This window comes from Gopherus flavomarginatus, chromosome 8 (genome assembly GCF_025201925.1).
Source record: "Gopherus flavomarginatus isolate rGopFla2 chromosome 8, rGopFla2.mat.asm, whole genome shotgun sequence".
In the NCBI taxonomy this organism is placed as follows: Eukaryota; Metazoa; Chordata; order Testudines; family Testudinidae; genus Gopherus; species Gopherus flavomarginatus.
Genome location: NC_066624.1, coordinates 64443454 through 64462245, shown reverse-complemented (window position 1 = coordinate 64462245; position 18792 = coordinate 64443454). Strand labels below are relative to the sequence as shown.

General features: G+C 42.6%; 2 protein-coding genes across 5 annotated transcripts in view; one reads left to right on the top strand and one right to left on the bottom strand.

Moving 5' to 3' along the window:
• Positions 1-18792, bottom strand: part of PPP2R3A (protein phosphatase 2 regulatory subunit B''alpha) — a 767863-nt gene that overhangs the window by 573285 nt on the left and 175786 nt on the right. The gene's annotated exons all lie outside the window — the stretch shown is intronic.
• Positions 1-18792, top strand: part of VPS8 (VPS8 subunit of CORVET complex) — a 231457-nt gene that overhangs the window by 119728 nt on the left and 92937 nt on the right. For all 4 annotated transcript variants that reach the window (XR_007775959.1, XM_050965339.1, XM_050965340.1 and 1 more), the window contains exons 28-34: positions 3035-3154; positions 4488-4544; positions 5669-5751; positions 8444-8528; positions 12388-12486; positions 14252-14341; positions 18514-18560. Coding sequence is in view for 3 of the 4 variants with exons in the window: in XM_050965339.1 (XP_050821296.1) it covers positions 3035-3154; positions 4488-4544; positions 5669-5751; positions 8444-8528; positions 12388-12486; positions 14252-14341; positions 18514-18560 (581 nt within the window). In the remaining variant the exon portion in view is untranslated. The remainder of the gene's footprint in view (positions 1-3034; positions 3155-4487; positions 4545-5668; positions 5752-8443; positions 8529-12387; positions 12487-14251; positions 14342-18513; positions 18561-18792) is intronic.

The following is an 18792-nucleotide window of genomic DNA, read 5'->3' as shown; positions in this document are numbered from 1 at the left end:
TCATCCTGTGATCAACCAATACTCCGAGGTCCTTCTCCTCCTCTGTTACTTCCAACTGATGCCTCCTCAGCTTATAACAATAATTCTTGTTATTAATCCCTAAATGCATGACCTTCCACTTTTCACTATTAAATTTCATCCTATTACTATTACTCCAGTTTACAAGGTCATCCAGATCTTCCTGTAGGATATCCCAGTCTTTCTCTGTATTGGCAACACCTCCCAGCTTTGTGTCATCGGCAAACTTTATTAGCACATTCCCCCCTTTTTGTGCCAAGATCAGTATTAAAAAGATTCAATAAGATTGGTCCCAAAACTGATCCCTGAGGAACTCCACTAGTAACCTCCCTCCGGCCTGACAATTGACCTTTCAGTACAACCTGTTGTAATCTCCCCTTTAACCAGTTCCTTATCCACCTTTCAATTTTCATATTGATCCCCATCTTTTCCAATTTAGCTAATAATTCCTCATGTGGAACCGTATCAAATGCTTTACTGAAATCGAGGTAAATTACGTCCACTGCATTTCCTTTATCTAAAAAATCTGTTACCTTCTCAAAGAAGGAGATAAGGTTGGTTTGGCACAATCTACGTTTTGTAAAACCATGTTGTATTTTGTCCCAATTACCATTGACCTCAATGTCCTTGGCTACTTTTTCCTTCAAATTTTTTTCCAAGACCTTGCATACAAGAGATGCCTAACCAACAGGACAGTAGCCTGGATCACTTTTTTTCCTTTTCTTAAAGATAGGAACTATGTTAGCAATTTTCCAGTCATGTGGTACAACCCTTGAGTTTACAGTTTCATTAAAAATTCTTGCTAATGGACTTGCAATTTCATGTGTCAGTTCCTTGAATATTCTTGGATGGTTATCTGGGCCTCCTGATTTCATCCCATTAAGCTGTTTGAGTTTGACTTCTTCCTTGGATGTGGTAATATCTACCTCCATATCCTTGTTCCTTTTTGTCATCCTACCATTATCCCTAAACTCTTCTTTAAAGACCGAGACAAAGTATTTGTTTAGATATTGGGCCATGCTTCGATTATCCTTAACCTCCACTCCATCCTCAGTGTTTAGCAGTCCCACTTTTCTTTTTCTTCTTATTTATATGGCTATAGAACCTTTTTACTGTTGGTTTTAATTCCCTTTGCAAGGTCCAACTCTACATGGCTTTTGGCCTTACTCACTTTATCCCTGCACGTTCTGACCTCAATAAGTTAGCTTTCCTTGCTAATCCCTCCCATCTTCCACTCCTTGTAGGCTTTCTGCTTTTTCTTAATCACTTCTCAGAGATGCTTGCTCATCCAGTTTGGTCTACAATTCCTGCCTATGAATTTTTTTCCCTTTCTTGGGTTGCAGGATTCTGATAGTTTCTGCAACTTTGACCTGAAGTAATTCCAGGCTTCCTCCACCTTTAGATCCCCAAGTTCTTTAGTTAGGTAAGTGGATTGGACTGATTTCCTTAACTCTTTAAAGTTAGCCCTTTTGAAATAAAAAACCCTAGCCACAGATCTATTTTTGTTTATCCTTCCATTTAGTTTAAACTGAATTAGCTCATGATCGGTTGAACCAAGGTTGTCCCCTACAACCATGTTTTCTATGAGGTCCTCACTACTCACCAAAACCAAATCTAAAATAGCATCCACTCTTGTTCGTTCAGCAAATACTTGGTGAAGGAATCTATCAGCTATTACATCTAGGAAAATCTGAGCCCTATTATTATTCCTAGCATTTGTCCTCCAGTCTATATCTGGGAAGTTAGTCTCTCATGATCACATTCCCAGTAGTATTTACTTCATTAAAAACATTAAAAAGGTCTCTATCCATATCCAAATCAGATCCTGAAGGTCTATAGCACACCCCAAGCACTATCTCAGGGGAGGCTCTGGTAGCTTTCTTCCCCAATGTGATTTTTGCCCAGACAGACTCTCTTTTCCATTCCATCCCTTATTTCTTTACAGACTATCTCATCATTGATATACAATGCTACTCCACCACCTTTGCCTTTATTTCTGTCTTTCCTTAACAACACATACCCTTCAATACCTGTACTCCAGTCATGACTACTTTTCCACCATGTTTCTGTTATCCTTATAATATCCAGTTTCACTTCCTGCACCAGTAACTCTCGTTCCTCCATTTTGTTACCTTGGCTCCTCACATTGGTGTACAAACATCTTAATTCTTGCTGTTTGGCTTCACTCACATTCTTTACCTGATTAGGCCCAGATGTTCTACCGCCAGTATGACCTGTTAGAATTGTATCTACAGTACCTTTCCTCCGTATGTCCATTCTCCTACCCATGACAGTATCCTTTTTTTGCATTGTTTTCTTCCCTCTCAACATTAAAATCCGGCATGGAGATTACCTGGACATCTCCCAACCATCTCCCCCCAGTTCCTAGTTTAAAACTCTCTTAATCAGTTGTGCCAACTTCCATCCTCGAAGTCTAATTCCTTCCCTCCTCAGTCCATCCCGAGAGAACAGTCCTCTGTCCATGAATGCCGCCATACATCCCAAAGCCCTCCCAAAGTTATATCGGATAGCGTTATATTGGGGTAGAGGTGTATATGTAAGTGCAGCCCCACCTGGCTTCCCCCATACTCCCTCTGTTCCAGGCCCTTTTTTCCAGCTTTCTCTTATGCCGCTAGTCACTGCACTTACTTTCTAACTGGGTCATCGGGACATCTGATCTAATCTGAAATGGGAGCCAAAGCTGCTTTTTAAAACCATCCAGGAAAGAATACCAAACAGGGTGACTGTTAATGAATGAAACTGTCTTCAAGACAGAAGTAAGTTTTATGTTGAACGGGCATGTAAGGAAGTAGCAGGCTTGATCACTAAGCAGAGTTGTGTTGCCACAACTTTGAAAGCCTGTAAGATGCTATGCTGCTCTCTAAACACCTCACAGTTCACTCTGGTGCAGCTAGTGTTACTTCTAGTGTGTCATGCTGTTGCATCTTGTTTTATGTGTTTCAAAGGTGATTGATTAATGGATAAATCATATTTTGTTTTTTCTCTCGCTCACAAGGTTATGGTGGAAAATTCTGATTTCACCCCATCACAAGTTGGCTGTCTTTTTACCTTTCTTGCCCGGCAGCTGGCTAAGCCCAACAATACACTGTTTGTAAACAGGACCCTTTTTGACCAGGTAAATGTTCCATTGTCCATTGTCAGCTAATATGGAGGTCTCTGATGTGCAAGTTCCACAAATAAATTACAAATTGCACTGTAGGTTCAGGCTGTACTGAAGATCTGTTACCTGCCACATAGTGGGTGGGATATTGTCTGGGGGCTCAGTGGTTGTGATTTCAGAAACAACATGAAGGCACCACAAAAGTGCTAATGTTTTAAATACTTGTTCTTATCTCAGCTTGCTGTGACTTATGTAATTGTGTAAGATATGGGGGAAACCTCTGCTTCTGTCCCCTCCACATGTCTCCTGAGGTGAAGAACATGTGCAGTAACGATGTTATAGTGTCTATTTGTCTTTTATTTTTCCTCAGACACTGGAATCTTTCCTTGCCATGGAAAGGCAGGCTTCCGTCTATTTCCTGTAGATTTTGTGTGTTTGGGGAAAGTGCGGGTGTTGGGACGGAGAGAACCAAAATGTTAATCTTTTGGCACTGGCTGCAACCCTCTCTCTGAGAACAGTAAAGACATGCCACTAACTGTGGGATGGCAGAATAAAGGACCCAACAGATTACCTGATTTAAGAATGTATCAATTAAGTATAATGTATATGGATTTGTATAAGGAATGGTTTAATGGTCAGCATGTTTCTGTACAGTCTGAAAGTAGGATAAGCTGTACCTTACTAGGGGTTTGCACCAATGGAGCTGCATTGGTGTTGCTATACCACTTCATACAAACCCTAGAGCAAGGCAAGTCTATAGCCTGATTTGGTGGGGCAACACCAATGGATAATAGTGTATTTAATGAAGGACCTTAGAGCTTTAGAGTAAGGCTGCACAAACATCTGAAAGTGGATGGATCACTATAAAAAGTAATTTTCCCTCTGCTGATGCACCTTCTTGTCAACTGTTGGAAATAGCCGACGTCCACCTTGATTGCATTGGTCTTGTTAGCACTACAAAAGTAATTTTCCCTCTCTTGATGTTGACTCCTTCTTGTCAACTGTTGAGAATAGGCCACTTCCACCTTAATTGAATTGGCCTTGTTAGCACTGACCCCCCACTTGGTAAGGCAACTCCCATCTTTTGTGTGTGTGTGTGTGTGTGTGTGTGTATGTATATATATATATATATATATATATGTATATATATATATGTGTGTATATATATATATATATGTGTGTATATATATATATTTACTATATTTTTCACTCCATGCATCTGATGAAGTGGGTTTTAGCCCACGAAAGCTTATGCCCAAATAAATTTGTTAGTCTCTAAGGTGCCACAAGGACTCCTAGTTGTTTTTTAATATATAATGAAAATAGTCATCTTTTTCTCCTTGACCAGGTCCTTGAATTTCTGTGCAGCCCTGATGATGATTCCCGACACTCAGAGAGACAGCAGGTAGCAGTCTTTAGAGGTGTATTTCATTATGTGTAAGAGAAAAACTGATCAAAAAAAGTGCTAGGAATTACCAATCTCTAGAGGAGGATTAACCTGGTTAGAAGACCGAGTGTGTGACCACAGGCTGTATTGGGGCTAATGTACCAAAATGGAAACTTTCACTGGGGGGTGGGAAGGGAGGACATGAGCAGTGCACAACCAGGAGCAGTGGCAGAACAGGACCTGGAGATGAGTACTATAGATCCCATCTCCTGGGGTCTGAAACAGCCCCCTAAAGAGAGAGAGAGAGAGAACCTTTCCTCCTGTCCCCAGATGAACCCCCAAGGCCATCAGGATTTTTGTAATCTAGATTCCTGCAGAAAGTGTGACACACATGGAGTTAACATGGCATTTGTCTAGGTTTAATTAGGACAGTGTATTCCCCCCACGCTACTACCACTGTGATATCTGGGCTCAAGTGTTTTACTTCAATTCCTATTTATGCTTCAATCTCACTAGGCCTTACATGTACCTAAATGTTGTCTTTTTCCTGACATATATAGCCTGCCTATCTCTGTAGAAGAATAACTGATGCTATGGGAGAGATGGAGTTGGAGTAGAAAATGAAAATGTTTTCATTTTAAAACCAGGACAAAATATGCAAATATTTAAAAGCCAGTTGAAGTTAAATCAGTGTAGCTGTCTCACATAGACATGGCCTAAGTTCAGTTGCTTTTTTTTAATAATTAGTTTTCTGATTTGTAGCTTCTTAATTATTCTCCTGGTGGGTCATGTCTTGTCACCTTTTCTGGCATTAAGTTGGGAAGATCCAGGCTACTTGGTTTTCTCTATCATTCTCTGGCTCCCTGTTGCTAGGGAGAGTCACTCACATCACTGGCAGAGAGGGTCACTCATTTTCCTGCATTTGTTTTGTGTTTGATAGCAATAGCACCATCAGGAAAACGCTAGGGAAATGTGACCTTCAAATTATGGAGAACGAAAATTAAATACATCTGTAAACTAAAACTCACAGTAATATTCAGTTTCTTAGGTTGTGAGCTCTTTCAGACAGGTACAGTCTTTGTTTGATCCAAGGCAGTAGGTAATACCACAAAACTAATAATAATTATTCAATATCTCTTCAGGTCCTTTTAGAACTACTGCAAGCTGGAGGGATAGTACAGTTTGAAGAGAATCGTCTCATCCCTATGGCAGAAAAAGCTGAATTGTAAGCTTTTTTTGTTTTTACAGTGTATAATATCTGATTTTTAAAAGTCCTCCTGCAGCCCTCTCAGCCATTTTAATCATCACTGAAGTTATGTAGTCATTCCAAGTATCTCACTGCTGTTCTGCAGCTGTGGTTGGATTACTTTCCTCCAAACATATTCGCTTGTATTTTCTTATTGTCAGTTCGTATCTAATCTCTCTGTCCATTTGTATTTAATGTCATCCTGATTATTTTCAATTCTTCTTTGCAGTACTGTCAGCGGAGCTGTGTGAACCTTCCAGAATGGAACCCCAAATCATGTGAAACTTGACTAGCTTTGAGTTTGATTCTATCATGTAAAGTAAAATAGTCAAGTTTCACCTGGTCTCTGTAGGGCATATTGTAATGACTGTAATGTAATGATGGGTGACTACAGAGGGTGGGGGGGTCCACATCCTAAAGGCATTTAGAAGTATCTGGGGATTCAGATCAGCCCTCGGGTTGCCAAACCTAAAATCAAACAGCAGACATAAACCCATCTTTCAGAGGTGCTGAGAATTTCCGCCATCTCCTTTGGCAACTTTTCCCCTCCTGAAAGTATTCTCAGTCTTGCTTGAGTTCAGCCAAAAAATAGCCATCCAAGTCGCAACTTCAGACATGGTGAGCTCTTTTCCTCCATACTAGGAAGGACAGAAGCACTGGAATATAAAGTAGAGTGGCATCTGTCTAATGAAGACAAGCAAGTGCTCAGTTCTGCCTAGCACCCACAACAGGTCACTCAAGCAATGTTGTCCGTCCCTGTAAGGCCTGCAAATGCATTAGTGACACCATGTGGTTAGCAGCATTGTAAAACAGTTGATAGCTCTGGGAATTAACATGGATTCCTGATCATCTTCCCTTGCCTGGAAGAGATCAGTCAGGAAGCTGTACCAGTGCAGTTCCTTTATCATAGCCTGCTGTGAAGGCATATTGATTGGAGTCCATCAGCAGGCTTGAGGCCTGGCACACAGACCATACTTGCTTCAGTTTGGACACTGTTTTTACATAATTTCTTCCTGGCTTTGGAATCAAAACTCATTGTTAGATATGAAAGCTGGCCAACAGTAGCAGCACTTCATATGCCACACTCCACCATGCATTCCTCAGACAACATGTTTAGCCTAGAGTTGGCCGTATTTTGGAAATAAAAAGCAGCACGCTCCTTTGCTACCCATCACTGGGTTGCCCATTTATCCTAGAGTAGTACTTTCATGTTGTAGGGAAGCAGGCGGGATGAAGGTTGGACCATAGTCTTGTGGCGGGGAGGACCAGCTGAAGCATGGCAGGGCCTCATTCGGTGGAGCTTATCACAAGCCAAATGGGGAGGGAATGGATGAGAGTTGGAGAAGAAGACTGACAGGCTCCACTCATTCTTGGGATCTATGTTGTTGTTTATAGAGCTGGTTCCCCAAAATTGTATTTTTCAGCACTGTAAACAGGTGTCTCATTGGGAGCGCTTTTGGTGAAAAATAGTTCTTAAGCTGAAGCTACACAAATTCAGACTAGAAAGATGATGCAAGTTCTTAGAACCCATTTTTATAGTATTTTATTTTTCAGGAATTTTGTGTTTAATTTTATCCATTTTGTGCACATGAGGGTACTGGGTCCTGTCCCCAGGCAAGAGTTTGCTGAGTGAGTCTACCTAGTACTCACCCTGCAGAGGTAGGCCTGGCTTCCTGCAGAGGACATTGTGACCTGTTGCACAGGGTTGCAGTGCTGCTAATGTTTGAACTGGAGGGGCAGCCAGTCCAAACATGAGTAATATTGTGACCCTGTGCAGCAGGTTGCAACGCCTGGAGTGGGAAGCTGAGGCGCAGCAGGAGCCACTGCTGTGCTGTGAGTTATTTTCATTGTATTTTGTTTTATGTTGTGTTTTGTGGTGGTCTGATTTGTGAAAAACGTGGGGCTCTCAACACTGTTAGTACTTTACTTAACCTTTGGAACAACTTACCCAGGAATGATGAGATGGATTCTCCATTACTTACAGTTTTTAATCAAGATTGGACTTCTCTTTCTAAAAGATCTGCACTAGCTCAGCTAGAAGGTTCTGTACTTGATGCAGGAATTATTGAGTGACAGTCTCTGTCTAGGATGTAGATCAGACTAAATGTTCATAATAGTCTCTTCTGGACTTAAAATGTATGTATCTGTGAAAAATGGCAGAAGACAGTCCTGAAAGAATTCTTTATTCTCTGACCAATAAGATACTTCTTGAGGGGGAAAATCTCAGATTGTTACCAAGTAATTAGTTTACTTGAGGAGTGTCAAACCAGTCTGAAGTAACAGGGCAGAAACAAAATGCAGATGATCATCTCTGTAATATAGCTGTTTTCCCTGCATCCTTAGTTTTCTGTCTTGGTTTCTAACCAACCACCCAGGATAACCATTCAGTTCCATCATGAATGATTGGAGATAATGAGTAGGTTTCTAGGGGCAGTGTTTCTTCCACTCACAAAGACAGCAGGGAAATATTCCTCCAGGAGTATTTAGACAGGACACTTCATTAATAATGTCATTATTATTTGTAAGTTACATATTTATCCCCTCATGTCTGGGCTGTGTAATTGTTTTCTGCTGCCTCAGAACTGAGAATGAGATGGGCATTCTATTCTCCATTTCTTATCTGGTGTCAAAGAGCAGAGTCTTTCTAAAATGCAAACTTTCTTTATTTCAGCTACCAAATTTGTGAGTTTATGTATGAACGGGAGCATCTCTATGACAAAATCATTGATTGTTACTTGCGTGATCCAGTGAGAAAGGTAGGTAAATATGTAATGCTCTAAACTTTTCCTCAGCCAAGAAGAGAGTAGCTCCTCTTCCCCCCCCAGCCCCCTTGGCAAGTAAAACAGTTCCTGTCATCGATCTTGTACAGTTAGAACCCCCTCCTTTTCCATCAACCCTGGGCACACGCTGAGTCCTGGTCTACACTAGAGTGTTCTATGACCCTTGTATGTACCAGTTCATTGTTTTATGCTGATTTTCAATGTGTCTACAGTACCCATCCTGAATAACTGTAAGGTTTGCTCTTGCATCCATAGTAGGGCTCTTTTACACTAGTCCAGGTGAGGTGGCTGTCATTAGATTTCTAACACCAGTGAGTCAAATTGCTTCTTGACCAACTCTTTTAAAACTCCTTGAGTGCAAATCATCCAGTCATGCTGACCCTAAATTTTTTTAACTTTAGTAGATGCTGTATAACATCCTCCTTGTGGTTATGGTTGGAATAGAAAGTATTTAATCATTCTATTATATGAATACGTCATCCAGCTTATTTCCAAATAGAGAACAGAAATATTTATTGAATGCTTCTGCCTTGTCTGTATCATTATTGATAAGTTACCCTCTTCATTTAGTTATAAACCGTTATTACAGTTCCTTTTTTTCCTAATATTTTTTTGAAAAATCTATTTATTATTCTTAATTTAGCTGGCCATAGATTTTTCTTCTGATACTTGCTTAGATTCTATGGCCAGAAGAGGTATCTAACCTGCCTTCCTGTAATGTCTGTTTTAACTTCTGATTTATATTCATTGTTATCAATTTCCCATTTTTTCCATGTGTTATAGATTATCTTTTTATTTTTTTATTGTTGCTTTCACTTCACTAAACCAGGATTTTTTTTAAACTGATGCAGCATTGTTAAATGATTACGGTATTTGTATTTATTGACATTTTAATAAAATGTCCTTTAAATTCTCAATTCTCATCTAGATTTTTTTTTTTCCCTCCCTGTCAGTTTTACAATCGATCTATCTAGTGTAGTTGAGGCTTAGGTTAGTGTCCAAAAGTCGCCTCCTTCCTGGGGTTTGTCTTCGTTGACTTAAACCACAATATATAACGTACATCTGAGCCTAGGCTTGCTCATAAGGGTATGTCTATGCTACCCGCCGGATCGGCAGGTAGTGATCAATTTATCACGTCTGGTGTAGATGTGATAAAATCGATCCCCGATTGCTCTGCCATTGACTCCGGAACTCCACTGTGGTGAGGCGGAAGTGTAGTCGACGGGGGAGCGGCAGCGGTCGCTCGCTGCCATCTTCACGGCCAGGTTAATTGACCTAAGGTACGACGACTTCAGCTATGCTATTCACATAGCTGAAGTTGCATATCTTAGGTCGACATCATTCCCTCCTACCCTCCCTCCAGTGTAGACTTAGCCTAAATTTGGCATGCTTCCAGTGTTTCTCCCAGCAGTTCGCCTCTGTCCCTGCCCATGGTTCCCTCTCTCGAGAGACTTCAAACCACTGTTATTTCTTGGCTGCAATTAAGTAATCTTCCATTAGGTCAATGAACATTACTCTACATTTTTCTGCCCAATTTTCACACCCGACAGCAGCATGACTCAGTAGAAGAGTCTTGCCGCTTATCTCTTTTTGGAATATTAGATCTGATATTGCAAACCTCTTACAGACTTGCAGGCTGAAATCTACTTTTCTCCCATATAGAAGTGAAAAGAAAAGTAGATAATAGAGACAGGGAGAAGAAACAGAGGACTAGAGCGAGTGATAGATGGAAGTGGGGAGAATAAAGGAGAATTGGTTAGCTGCTGAGGATGACACAGGAGAATCTTGGAGAGAATGAGCTCCAGCAAGTAATACAGTGGGAAGGTGGGAGCAATGACCTTCACTCTGAAGGAGTACGCTCCACCCTCCTCTCATCTGTTCTCTTCGGCAAGAGGTCATAGTCCATCCTTCCCCAAAGGGAACAAGATGACTACTTCGATCTCCTCAGTTATTAGAGCAAAGCTGCTCTATGTCAACAATCTCAGCCACTCCTTTTCACATACAATTCTACTCCTCCTCGTACTTTCCCTTTCCTCTTTTAGGAGCTACTTAAGGTCAAACCATAACTGTTACCAGTAGCTGAGGTTCAGTCAATGGACGTGGTCTTCCCAAGCTGGGCTAGCTCTAGTTCTGCTTCTGAAGTGCACTCCTGTGACTGTATGTTTTAATTCTGTGAGCAGAGCTATAATGTTAAAACCTCCCTACCAGTTTATCTTCACCTCTAACAACCAAAGAAATCCTTAAATAACCAATTGTCCATGTTGCAAGTACAATTTAGTGGCTAGTCTGAAAATGATTGTGTCCAAATAAGTGAGTTTGCAAGCTATCGCTGATGCACTTCCCAGATGAATATTCAAATTGCTGGGAACAGAACATACTCAGGGCTGGCTTTAGGCCAATTCAGCCGATTCCCAGGAATCAGGCCTTGTGCCTAAGAGGGCCCCGCGCCGAGAGCCGGAGCCTCAGCCAGAGTGTGGCAAGCCACCCCGCAGCCCCGCTCTCCTGGCTGGAGCCCCGGCTGGAGCGCGGCAAGCCACCCCGCTCTCCTGGCTGGAGCCCCGGCTGGAGCGCGGCAAGCCGCCCCGCTCTCCTGGCTGGAGCCCCGGCTGGAGCGCGGCAAGCCGCCCCGCTCTCCTGGCTGGAGCCCCGGCTGGAGCGCGGCAAGCCGCCCCGCTCTCCTGGCTGGAGCCCCGGCTGGAGCGCGGCAAGCCGCCCCGCTCTCCTGGCTGGAGCCCCGGCTGGAGCGCGGCAAGCCGCCCCGCTCTCCTGGCTGGAGCGCGGCAAGCTGCCCCGCAGCCCTGCTCTCCCTGCTGGAGCTCCGGGCCCTTTAAATAGCCCCCATAGCCCTGGGATAGCAGGGGGTCTGGGGGCTATTTAAAGGGCCAGGGCTCCAGCTGCCTCTGCCACCTCGTCCTTTAAATAGCCACCGGAGCCCTGCCGCCCCCATGTATTCTCCAGGGCTCTCGCCGCTATTTAAAAGGTCCAGGGTGGGGTAGAAGCAGGGGAGCCCCGGGCCCTTTAAATAACCCCCAGAGCCCTGGGATAGCAGGAGGCTTGGGGGCTATTTAAAGGGCCAGGGCTCCAGCTGCCTCTGCTGCACCCCCTGCCCTGCCCCCAGCCAGCTCTGCACTCCGTGCCCACAGCCAGCCCCTGCCAAACCCCCTGCCCTGTCTCCAGCCACCCCCTGCCACACACCCCTGTGGCCCTGCCCAAAGCCAGCCAGCCAGCCCCCACACACCCTGCCCACACCCAGCCCCAAATCCCCTGCCCTGTGTCCAGCCAACCCCGCTGCACTCCCCTGCCTGAAGCCAGCCAGTTCTGCACTCCTCTGTCTCCAGCCCTTCCAACCCCTGCTGCATCCCCCTGCGGCCCTGCCTGAAGCCAGCCCACCCCACACCCCCCTGTCTCCAGCCAGCCCTGCACCCCTTGCCCTGCCTGCAGCTAGACCCTGCCTCCAACCAGCCCCATGTCCACTGCTGCCCTGCAGTTCCCAGGGCAGTAACCCTGCACACCTGCTTCAATGAGGGGGGCAGGGAGCAGCTGGGATGCACACATGTGCACACCCACAGGGAGTGTCAGGGATCCACACATGTGAAATGGCAGTCATTAATAAGCAAACAGCATATATGATGCAATGTACATATTATATAATTGTATTATTTATATAGTTGTGGAAAGTAAATAATACATGGAAGAAATGAGAGGCTTTTTTTTTTTTACACTTTTTTTTTTTAGTCATCCCTGCCAGGGCCCAACCAAAAATGTTCAAATCGGGCCCCGTACATCCTAAAGCCGGCCCTGAACATGCTATACCTTCTTACTTTATGCCTTACAGGAAGAAGTGTTCAACTACATCCACAATATCCTATCCATTCCTGGGTACAGTGCTGAGGAGAAGCAGTCAGTGTGGCAGAAGGCTATGAAACATATTGAGGTATAGCATAGACTGAATTGCTTGTTTTTCTGAACTTAAACCAGTTTCTCCCTTTTCCACCTTGTGCTTCTTTGTAGGCAGGAGAGTATGCCTTTGAGGATGGCATAGCTGATTTTGGTAGGGTTTGTAGAAGAGGAGTTTCCTGAAGCACTGCAGAGGAGGAGTTGATAACTGCCATACGTTTTGGGGTGTGTGTGGGTGTGTATTTTCAATACACCCCACACACACACACATGCGCGCGCACACAGAGTGCATGTTTACTGTGCCTTCCATCCAAACACTTGACAATGCACAATGAGTTGGTGTCTTGTAAAGAAGATAATATCCTTATTTTACAGAGGCAAACTGAGTCAAAGAGAAGTTAAGTTAAAATCACACAGCACATCAGTGGCAAAGTCAGGAATACCACACACAAATCCTGTTTCACAGTCCCCTGCTCTAACCAATAAACAATTCTTCTTCCCCTTTTTCAAAGTTCAGTACAAACACAATTTAAAATAAAACAAAAAACAAAAAAGTTTGAGACACAAATTCTCAGCTATTTGTGTAACACCGAAGTGGTGAATATTATTTTATTCGTTTGGCGGCCAAGTTATAATTATAGAGCTGCAAAGCTGTTCATTCTTGGTACATTATTTTTCACAATTGTTATCTTGCAGGATGAAAAATCTCTCTCCAAAGTAAGCTAAGCATTTATCTTCCATGGGGATTAATGATGTACAGAATTTCATTTGAAAATGATCATTTTCAGTTACTTAAACTTAAGCTCAAAGCTTCTCATTGTTTAACTTTGAGTAACTGTAAATTATGATTCACTTTATGTGAAGGTTGGCAGAAGAAATCACTCTGACTTAGTCAAGTTCATTCCTTCTCTGAAAAGAATATTTATGCCAAAATTCTGAGTAGTGGTAAGGTAGGCTTTGCTAGAAACACGTTTTATATTGCTTTAGTAGTGGCCCACTATAATGTATATAGTGTGCTAGTCCCTGAATAGCACATTCTTTCAATACTTTTCAGGTTCCTTGGTACCGTATTTATATGTGAATAACTTACACTTACCAACCTTAAGTACATGAGTGGAAAATTAATCTATGTATGACCTATGAGGACAGTATGGAATTGAGGAAAAAGTGCTTCTGATCAGATCAAAATGAATTAAGAGTTTCCTTTGTGAATTTTTTTCCTGTCACCTGCCATCCTGTCTGTTTTTGTTGTAGTGATATTGCCTTGGTGAAAAATGATTCCATTTTAGGTTCCCTAATGTCAGATATGAGAGAGAGCCTTTTTGTCACTGGTTTCAGTCCAACAGAGGCCTGTATTGATCTGAAGTTATTACTGTTTGATTGCCAATGACTGGCCTGTGAAATTAGCTGATGGTCTTAGTCCACTTCCTGCACAACAGGAGCCATGTCACCAAAACACCTGCACAACTGGCACTACCTGGAAGTCTTGTCAGAGCGACAGGGATGGAACACAGGCAAGAAGAGCTGGTGAGATGACACCTGCAGCTCAAGATTGAGGCACATGCCTCACCAGTATGAGGATTTTTGTGCTCTGTCTCTGTCTGTTCTATACCTCTTAATCTTCTTTTTTCAATTGTTGCTTCAGAAGCATTCTTCACCCAATGGTATTCACTGTTACTACACTTCTAGATGTGATCATGTAGATTTGTAGGTATACTACAGTATGAGTGGGATCAACATTAATGCATGATCCTGTAGTCTGTAAGACTAAAGGTTGTGTATTTTATTCCCTCTGTCTCCAGGAGCTGCTATTTCTGAGCCCGAATAAAGCAGCAGACCTGATAGCCACTCACTTCAATGACCAGATTGAGGGAATCATTAAAAATCTTCAGGTAAAAACTTGCAAACACACTTTGGATTGAACTGTGTTTTTATAGTTGAATTGGCTTTGGCCATATTCATAGGGATTTTCAGAGCGGTTCAGACGAGAGGTCTATCTAGTCCAATCTCTAATAGTGGCCAGAACCAGCTGCAACAGAAAAGTGTAGAAACCTTGAATTGCATATTTATGAAATAACTTGTTGCTGGGAGAATTTCCATCCAACCCCCTGCCTGAGGTCAATGTGTAGCCTGAAACAGAAAGGTGTATGTCCCTTCCAAACAATTCTAAATCCTTACAAATGACATCTTCATCATCTGGACCCATGGGAAGGAGACTCTGGAAAAATTCCACCATGATTTCAACAGCTTCCACCCCACCATCAACCTCAGCCTGGACCAATCTACACGGGAGGTCCATTTTCTTGACACCACGGTGCAAATAAGTGATGGTCACATTAACACCACCCTATATCGAAAACCCACTGACCGCTATGCCTACCTTCATGCCTCCAGCTTCCATCCCGGGCACATCACACGATCCATTGTCTACAGCCAAGCACTGAGGTACAACCGCATCTGCTCTGACCCCTCAGACAGAGACCAACACCTACAAAATCTCCACCAAGCATTCTCAAAAACTACAATACCCGCAAGAGGAAATAAGGAAACAGATCAACAGAGCCAGACGTGTACCCAGAAGCCTCCTACTGCAAGACAAACCCAAGAGAGAAACCAACAGGACTCCACTGGCCATCACATACAGCCCCCAGCTAAAACCCCTCCAACGCATCATCAAGGATCTACAACCCATCCTGGACAATGATCCCACACTTTCACAGGCCTTGGGTGGCAGGCCAATCCTTGCCCACAGACAACCTGCCAACCTGAAACATATTCTCACCAGTGACTGCACACCACACCATAATAACTCTAGCTCAGGAACCAATCCATGCAACAAACCTCGATGCCAACTCTGCCCACATATCTACACCAGCGACACCATCACAGGACCTAACCAGATCAGCCACACCATCACTGGTTCATTCACCTGCACATCCACCAATGTAATATACGCCATCATATGCCAGCAATGCCCCTCTGCTATGTACATCGGCCAAACTGGACAGTCTCTACGGAAAAGGATAAATGGACACAAATCAGACATTAGGAATGGCAATATACAAAAACCTGTAGGAGAGCACTTCAACCTCCCTGGCCACACTATAGCAGACCTTAAGGTGGCCATCCTGCAGCAAAAAAACTTCAGGACCAGACTTCAAAGAGAAACTGCTGAGCTTCAGTTCATCTGCAAATTTGACACCATCAGCTCAGGATTGAACAAAGACTGTGAATGGCTTGCCAATTACAGAACCAGTTTCTCCTCCCTTGGTTTTCACACCTCAACTGCTAGAACAGGGCCTCATCCTCCCTGATTGAACTGACCTCGTTATCTCTAGCTTGCTTGCTAGCACACATATATATACCTGCCCCTGGATATTTCCATTACATGCATCTGAGGAAGTGGGTATTCACCCACGAAAGCTCATGCTCCAAAACGTCTGTTAGTCTATAAGGTGCCACAGGATTCTTTGCTGCTTTTACAGATCCAGACTAACACGGCTACCCTCTGATAAATGGAACCCTTGGTGCTCTCCTCCTCCATACAAATATACAGCAAGGAGTCAGATTATTTCCACTAGTAAGAAGCTGCCTACCCCCTTCTGTGCTTGGCATCAGTACATTCCATCGAAGCACTCTGAGTCCCTAAACAAGGTTTAAAAGAGCTGCTTTCCTAGCTGCCCCAAATGTAGTGCCTGCCAGGATCCATTCAACATGACTGTCCCTCAAGCCAATTTTATATAGACCATCTGTTCTTATCTGTCCTGCTGCTGGAGAGGGACAGAACCAATCTTCATTTTTGTTGTGATAGTTATAATATTATAAATAGTTCTGCTGTTGGTTAGATTGTCCTGGTTTTTGAAACGTTTAATTAGATGGTTTCAACAGCTTTTCGTTGTTTGGTACCTCAAGCTTTGCCAATTCTGGTAGATCCAGCAAATAACCTGCACTTAAGAGGTGCTCCCCATTTTTGATGACTATGATAAAGGGAAAGACACTGTTGGGGACTGTGTTGTCTGTAAGACTTCCTAAAAGGGCTCAAAGGATTGACACTGCATGCAGTAATTGCTTCTGCATGAGAGCCTTAAAGTGCGTGGGTTACAGGCCTGTTTCTTAGAGCTGCTTATTCTGTCCAAAGATCCTCCCAGAGTTGAGTTGTTGTCACAGCAAGGTTTATCCACTCCTTGGTAAGACCACTGCTGAAATACTGTGTTCAGAACTAGTGTCTTGGTTTCTAAAAAGTTGCTAAAAACTGAGAGCTGCAAGAGTGATTCAAAGTCTGGAAAACAGTCTTATGGTAAAACTTCAGGAGTCCAGTCTGTTTCTCTTATCTAAGAGAAGGTTCAGAGTTGATGGATCTGTAATTACCTACCCAGGAAAAAGGTATCTAACAGTGGAGAGCTCTTTAATCTAGCAGACAAAGGCATAATGCAATCCAAAGAGGGGGAAGTTGAAGCTGGACAAATTCAAACTGGAAATAAGATAGACGTTTTTTACTGTAAAGGTAGTTAACCGTTGGAACAGATTGCCAAGAGACGTGGTAAAGTCTCCATCATGGGTTGTTAACTAAAGATGAATGACTTTCCAGAGATGCTCTATTTCAGCCACAAGTTACGGTTCTAGGTGTAGGAATCACTGGGTAAAATTCTATAGCCTGTGAAGGTCAGACTAGATCTGGGGGTTGGGACCCCTCAGGGAGGCACAAGGTTATTACATGGGGGTGTCACAAGCTGTCAGCCTCCACCCCAAACCCTGCTTTTTATCCAGCATTTATAATGGTGTTAAATATATAAAAAAGGTGTTTTTAATGTATAAGGCGGAGTTGTACTCAGAGGCTTGCTGTGTGAAAGGGGTCACCAGTACAAAAGTTTGAGAACTATTGAACTAGATCATAGATACATTTTAAGACCAAAAGAGATTATCTGTGAACCTCAGATTGCTTCACTTGACAGCACAGCTGCAGGGTTTCTAAGTCTGGATGGCTAGCACTTGTTCATAAAATCATGGTGTCCTTTTACAATCCAAAAAACAACCGCTAGACTAGGAGGAATTATACCAAATGAAACTGGTTTAAGAGATTTGCTCAAGGCAGAGGCTCTGACCAGACTTTTTGAAGGGTTAAAATCCATGTGCATTTTATATAACAGCCTGGTATATGGATTGTGCCAGCTCTTTTCCAGACCCAAAGTCCAGAGTATGGTCAAGGGACCAGAGGCCTAACAAATAGTGATCAGCTAATAGAAAGCTGGGATAAACAAAATAACGTTGCCTTGGCTAAGATATGCTTGGTCAGTAGAAATGCCAGCTGTTAAAGCAATAACTGAATAATTATGTTTCAAATTGAACAAAAAAATCCCTGTTTTTATTGTGTTAGTCTTTTCTGTAGGGAGATGTTTTTCCCACAGATCCAATTTTGAGTTTATGAAAAGTTGGCACATGTCAATATAAGATAAGGCATCTTTCCACCTCCTTTCCCAGGGACCAGTGCCTGCCCTAAGACATAAAGGAGACAATCTTTATTGCCATATACTTTCATTGTTTTTTTGCTTTAACCCTACGAATGTACCTGTTGAACAGTTAAAGGAGTTGCTCCATTCCTATGGACCCCAAATCAAAATTCAACATATTTTATACTAAAAACATTTTATTAAAGTATTAATTAAATATTAACTTGCTAAATTTAAACCACGGGCGGAGACATTGTGTAACCTGTTAACCATTGGCTAATGTGCTTATTTTGTTTTGCTGCAAAACCTATTCCTGGGTGTGGAACTGCCTACCCTGTTACTTTCCCCTGCCCATGGAAAATCTATATATTCTATTGTAAGTAATTGATTGACAGTGTCTCTGAGCCTAATAAGCAAGGTGACACTCCGCCAGCACTGTGTGTAATAAACTCCTATGCTTGACCTCTACATGGTGTGGATTTATGTCCTTCGCTCTTCATGAGCATCAGTACCATAAGAGTGAATGGTATTTCTTTCAATGGATATAACTTCAGACAACTCTGAACCAGATTATTATATTAAAATATTAATTATTTTTTGTTTTTCCTACTATTCAGGACCAATTCTTGCTTTTCCAGTTTTTGAGAAGTCTCCTTGACCCAAGGTATGTAAGTAAATTTGATAGTTTATAACTTACTACTCAAAATCATAACTCTTTAGTTAAAATACACTGCTGTAAACAAATGTATAAATGCATAAATTTACACGACCATAAATTATTGTAGGGTACAATCCTGCCTTGACACGGGAATGAACTAGATAAACTGTATCGTGCAGTTACTATAATGGTTCCATAGGAAAAGAGGTGAAATGAGCATAGGGACAAAATTCCCTTT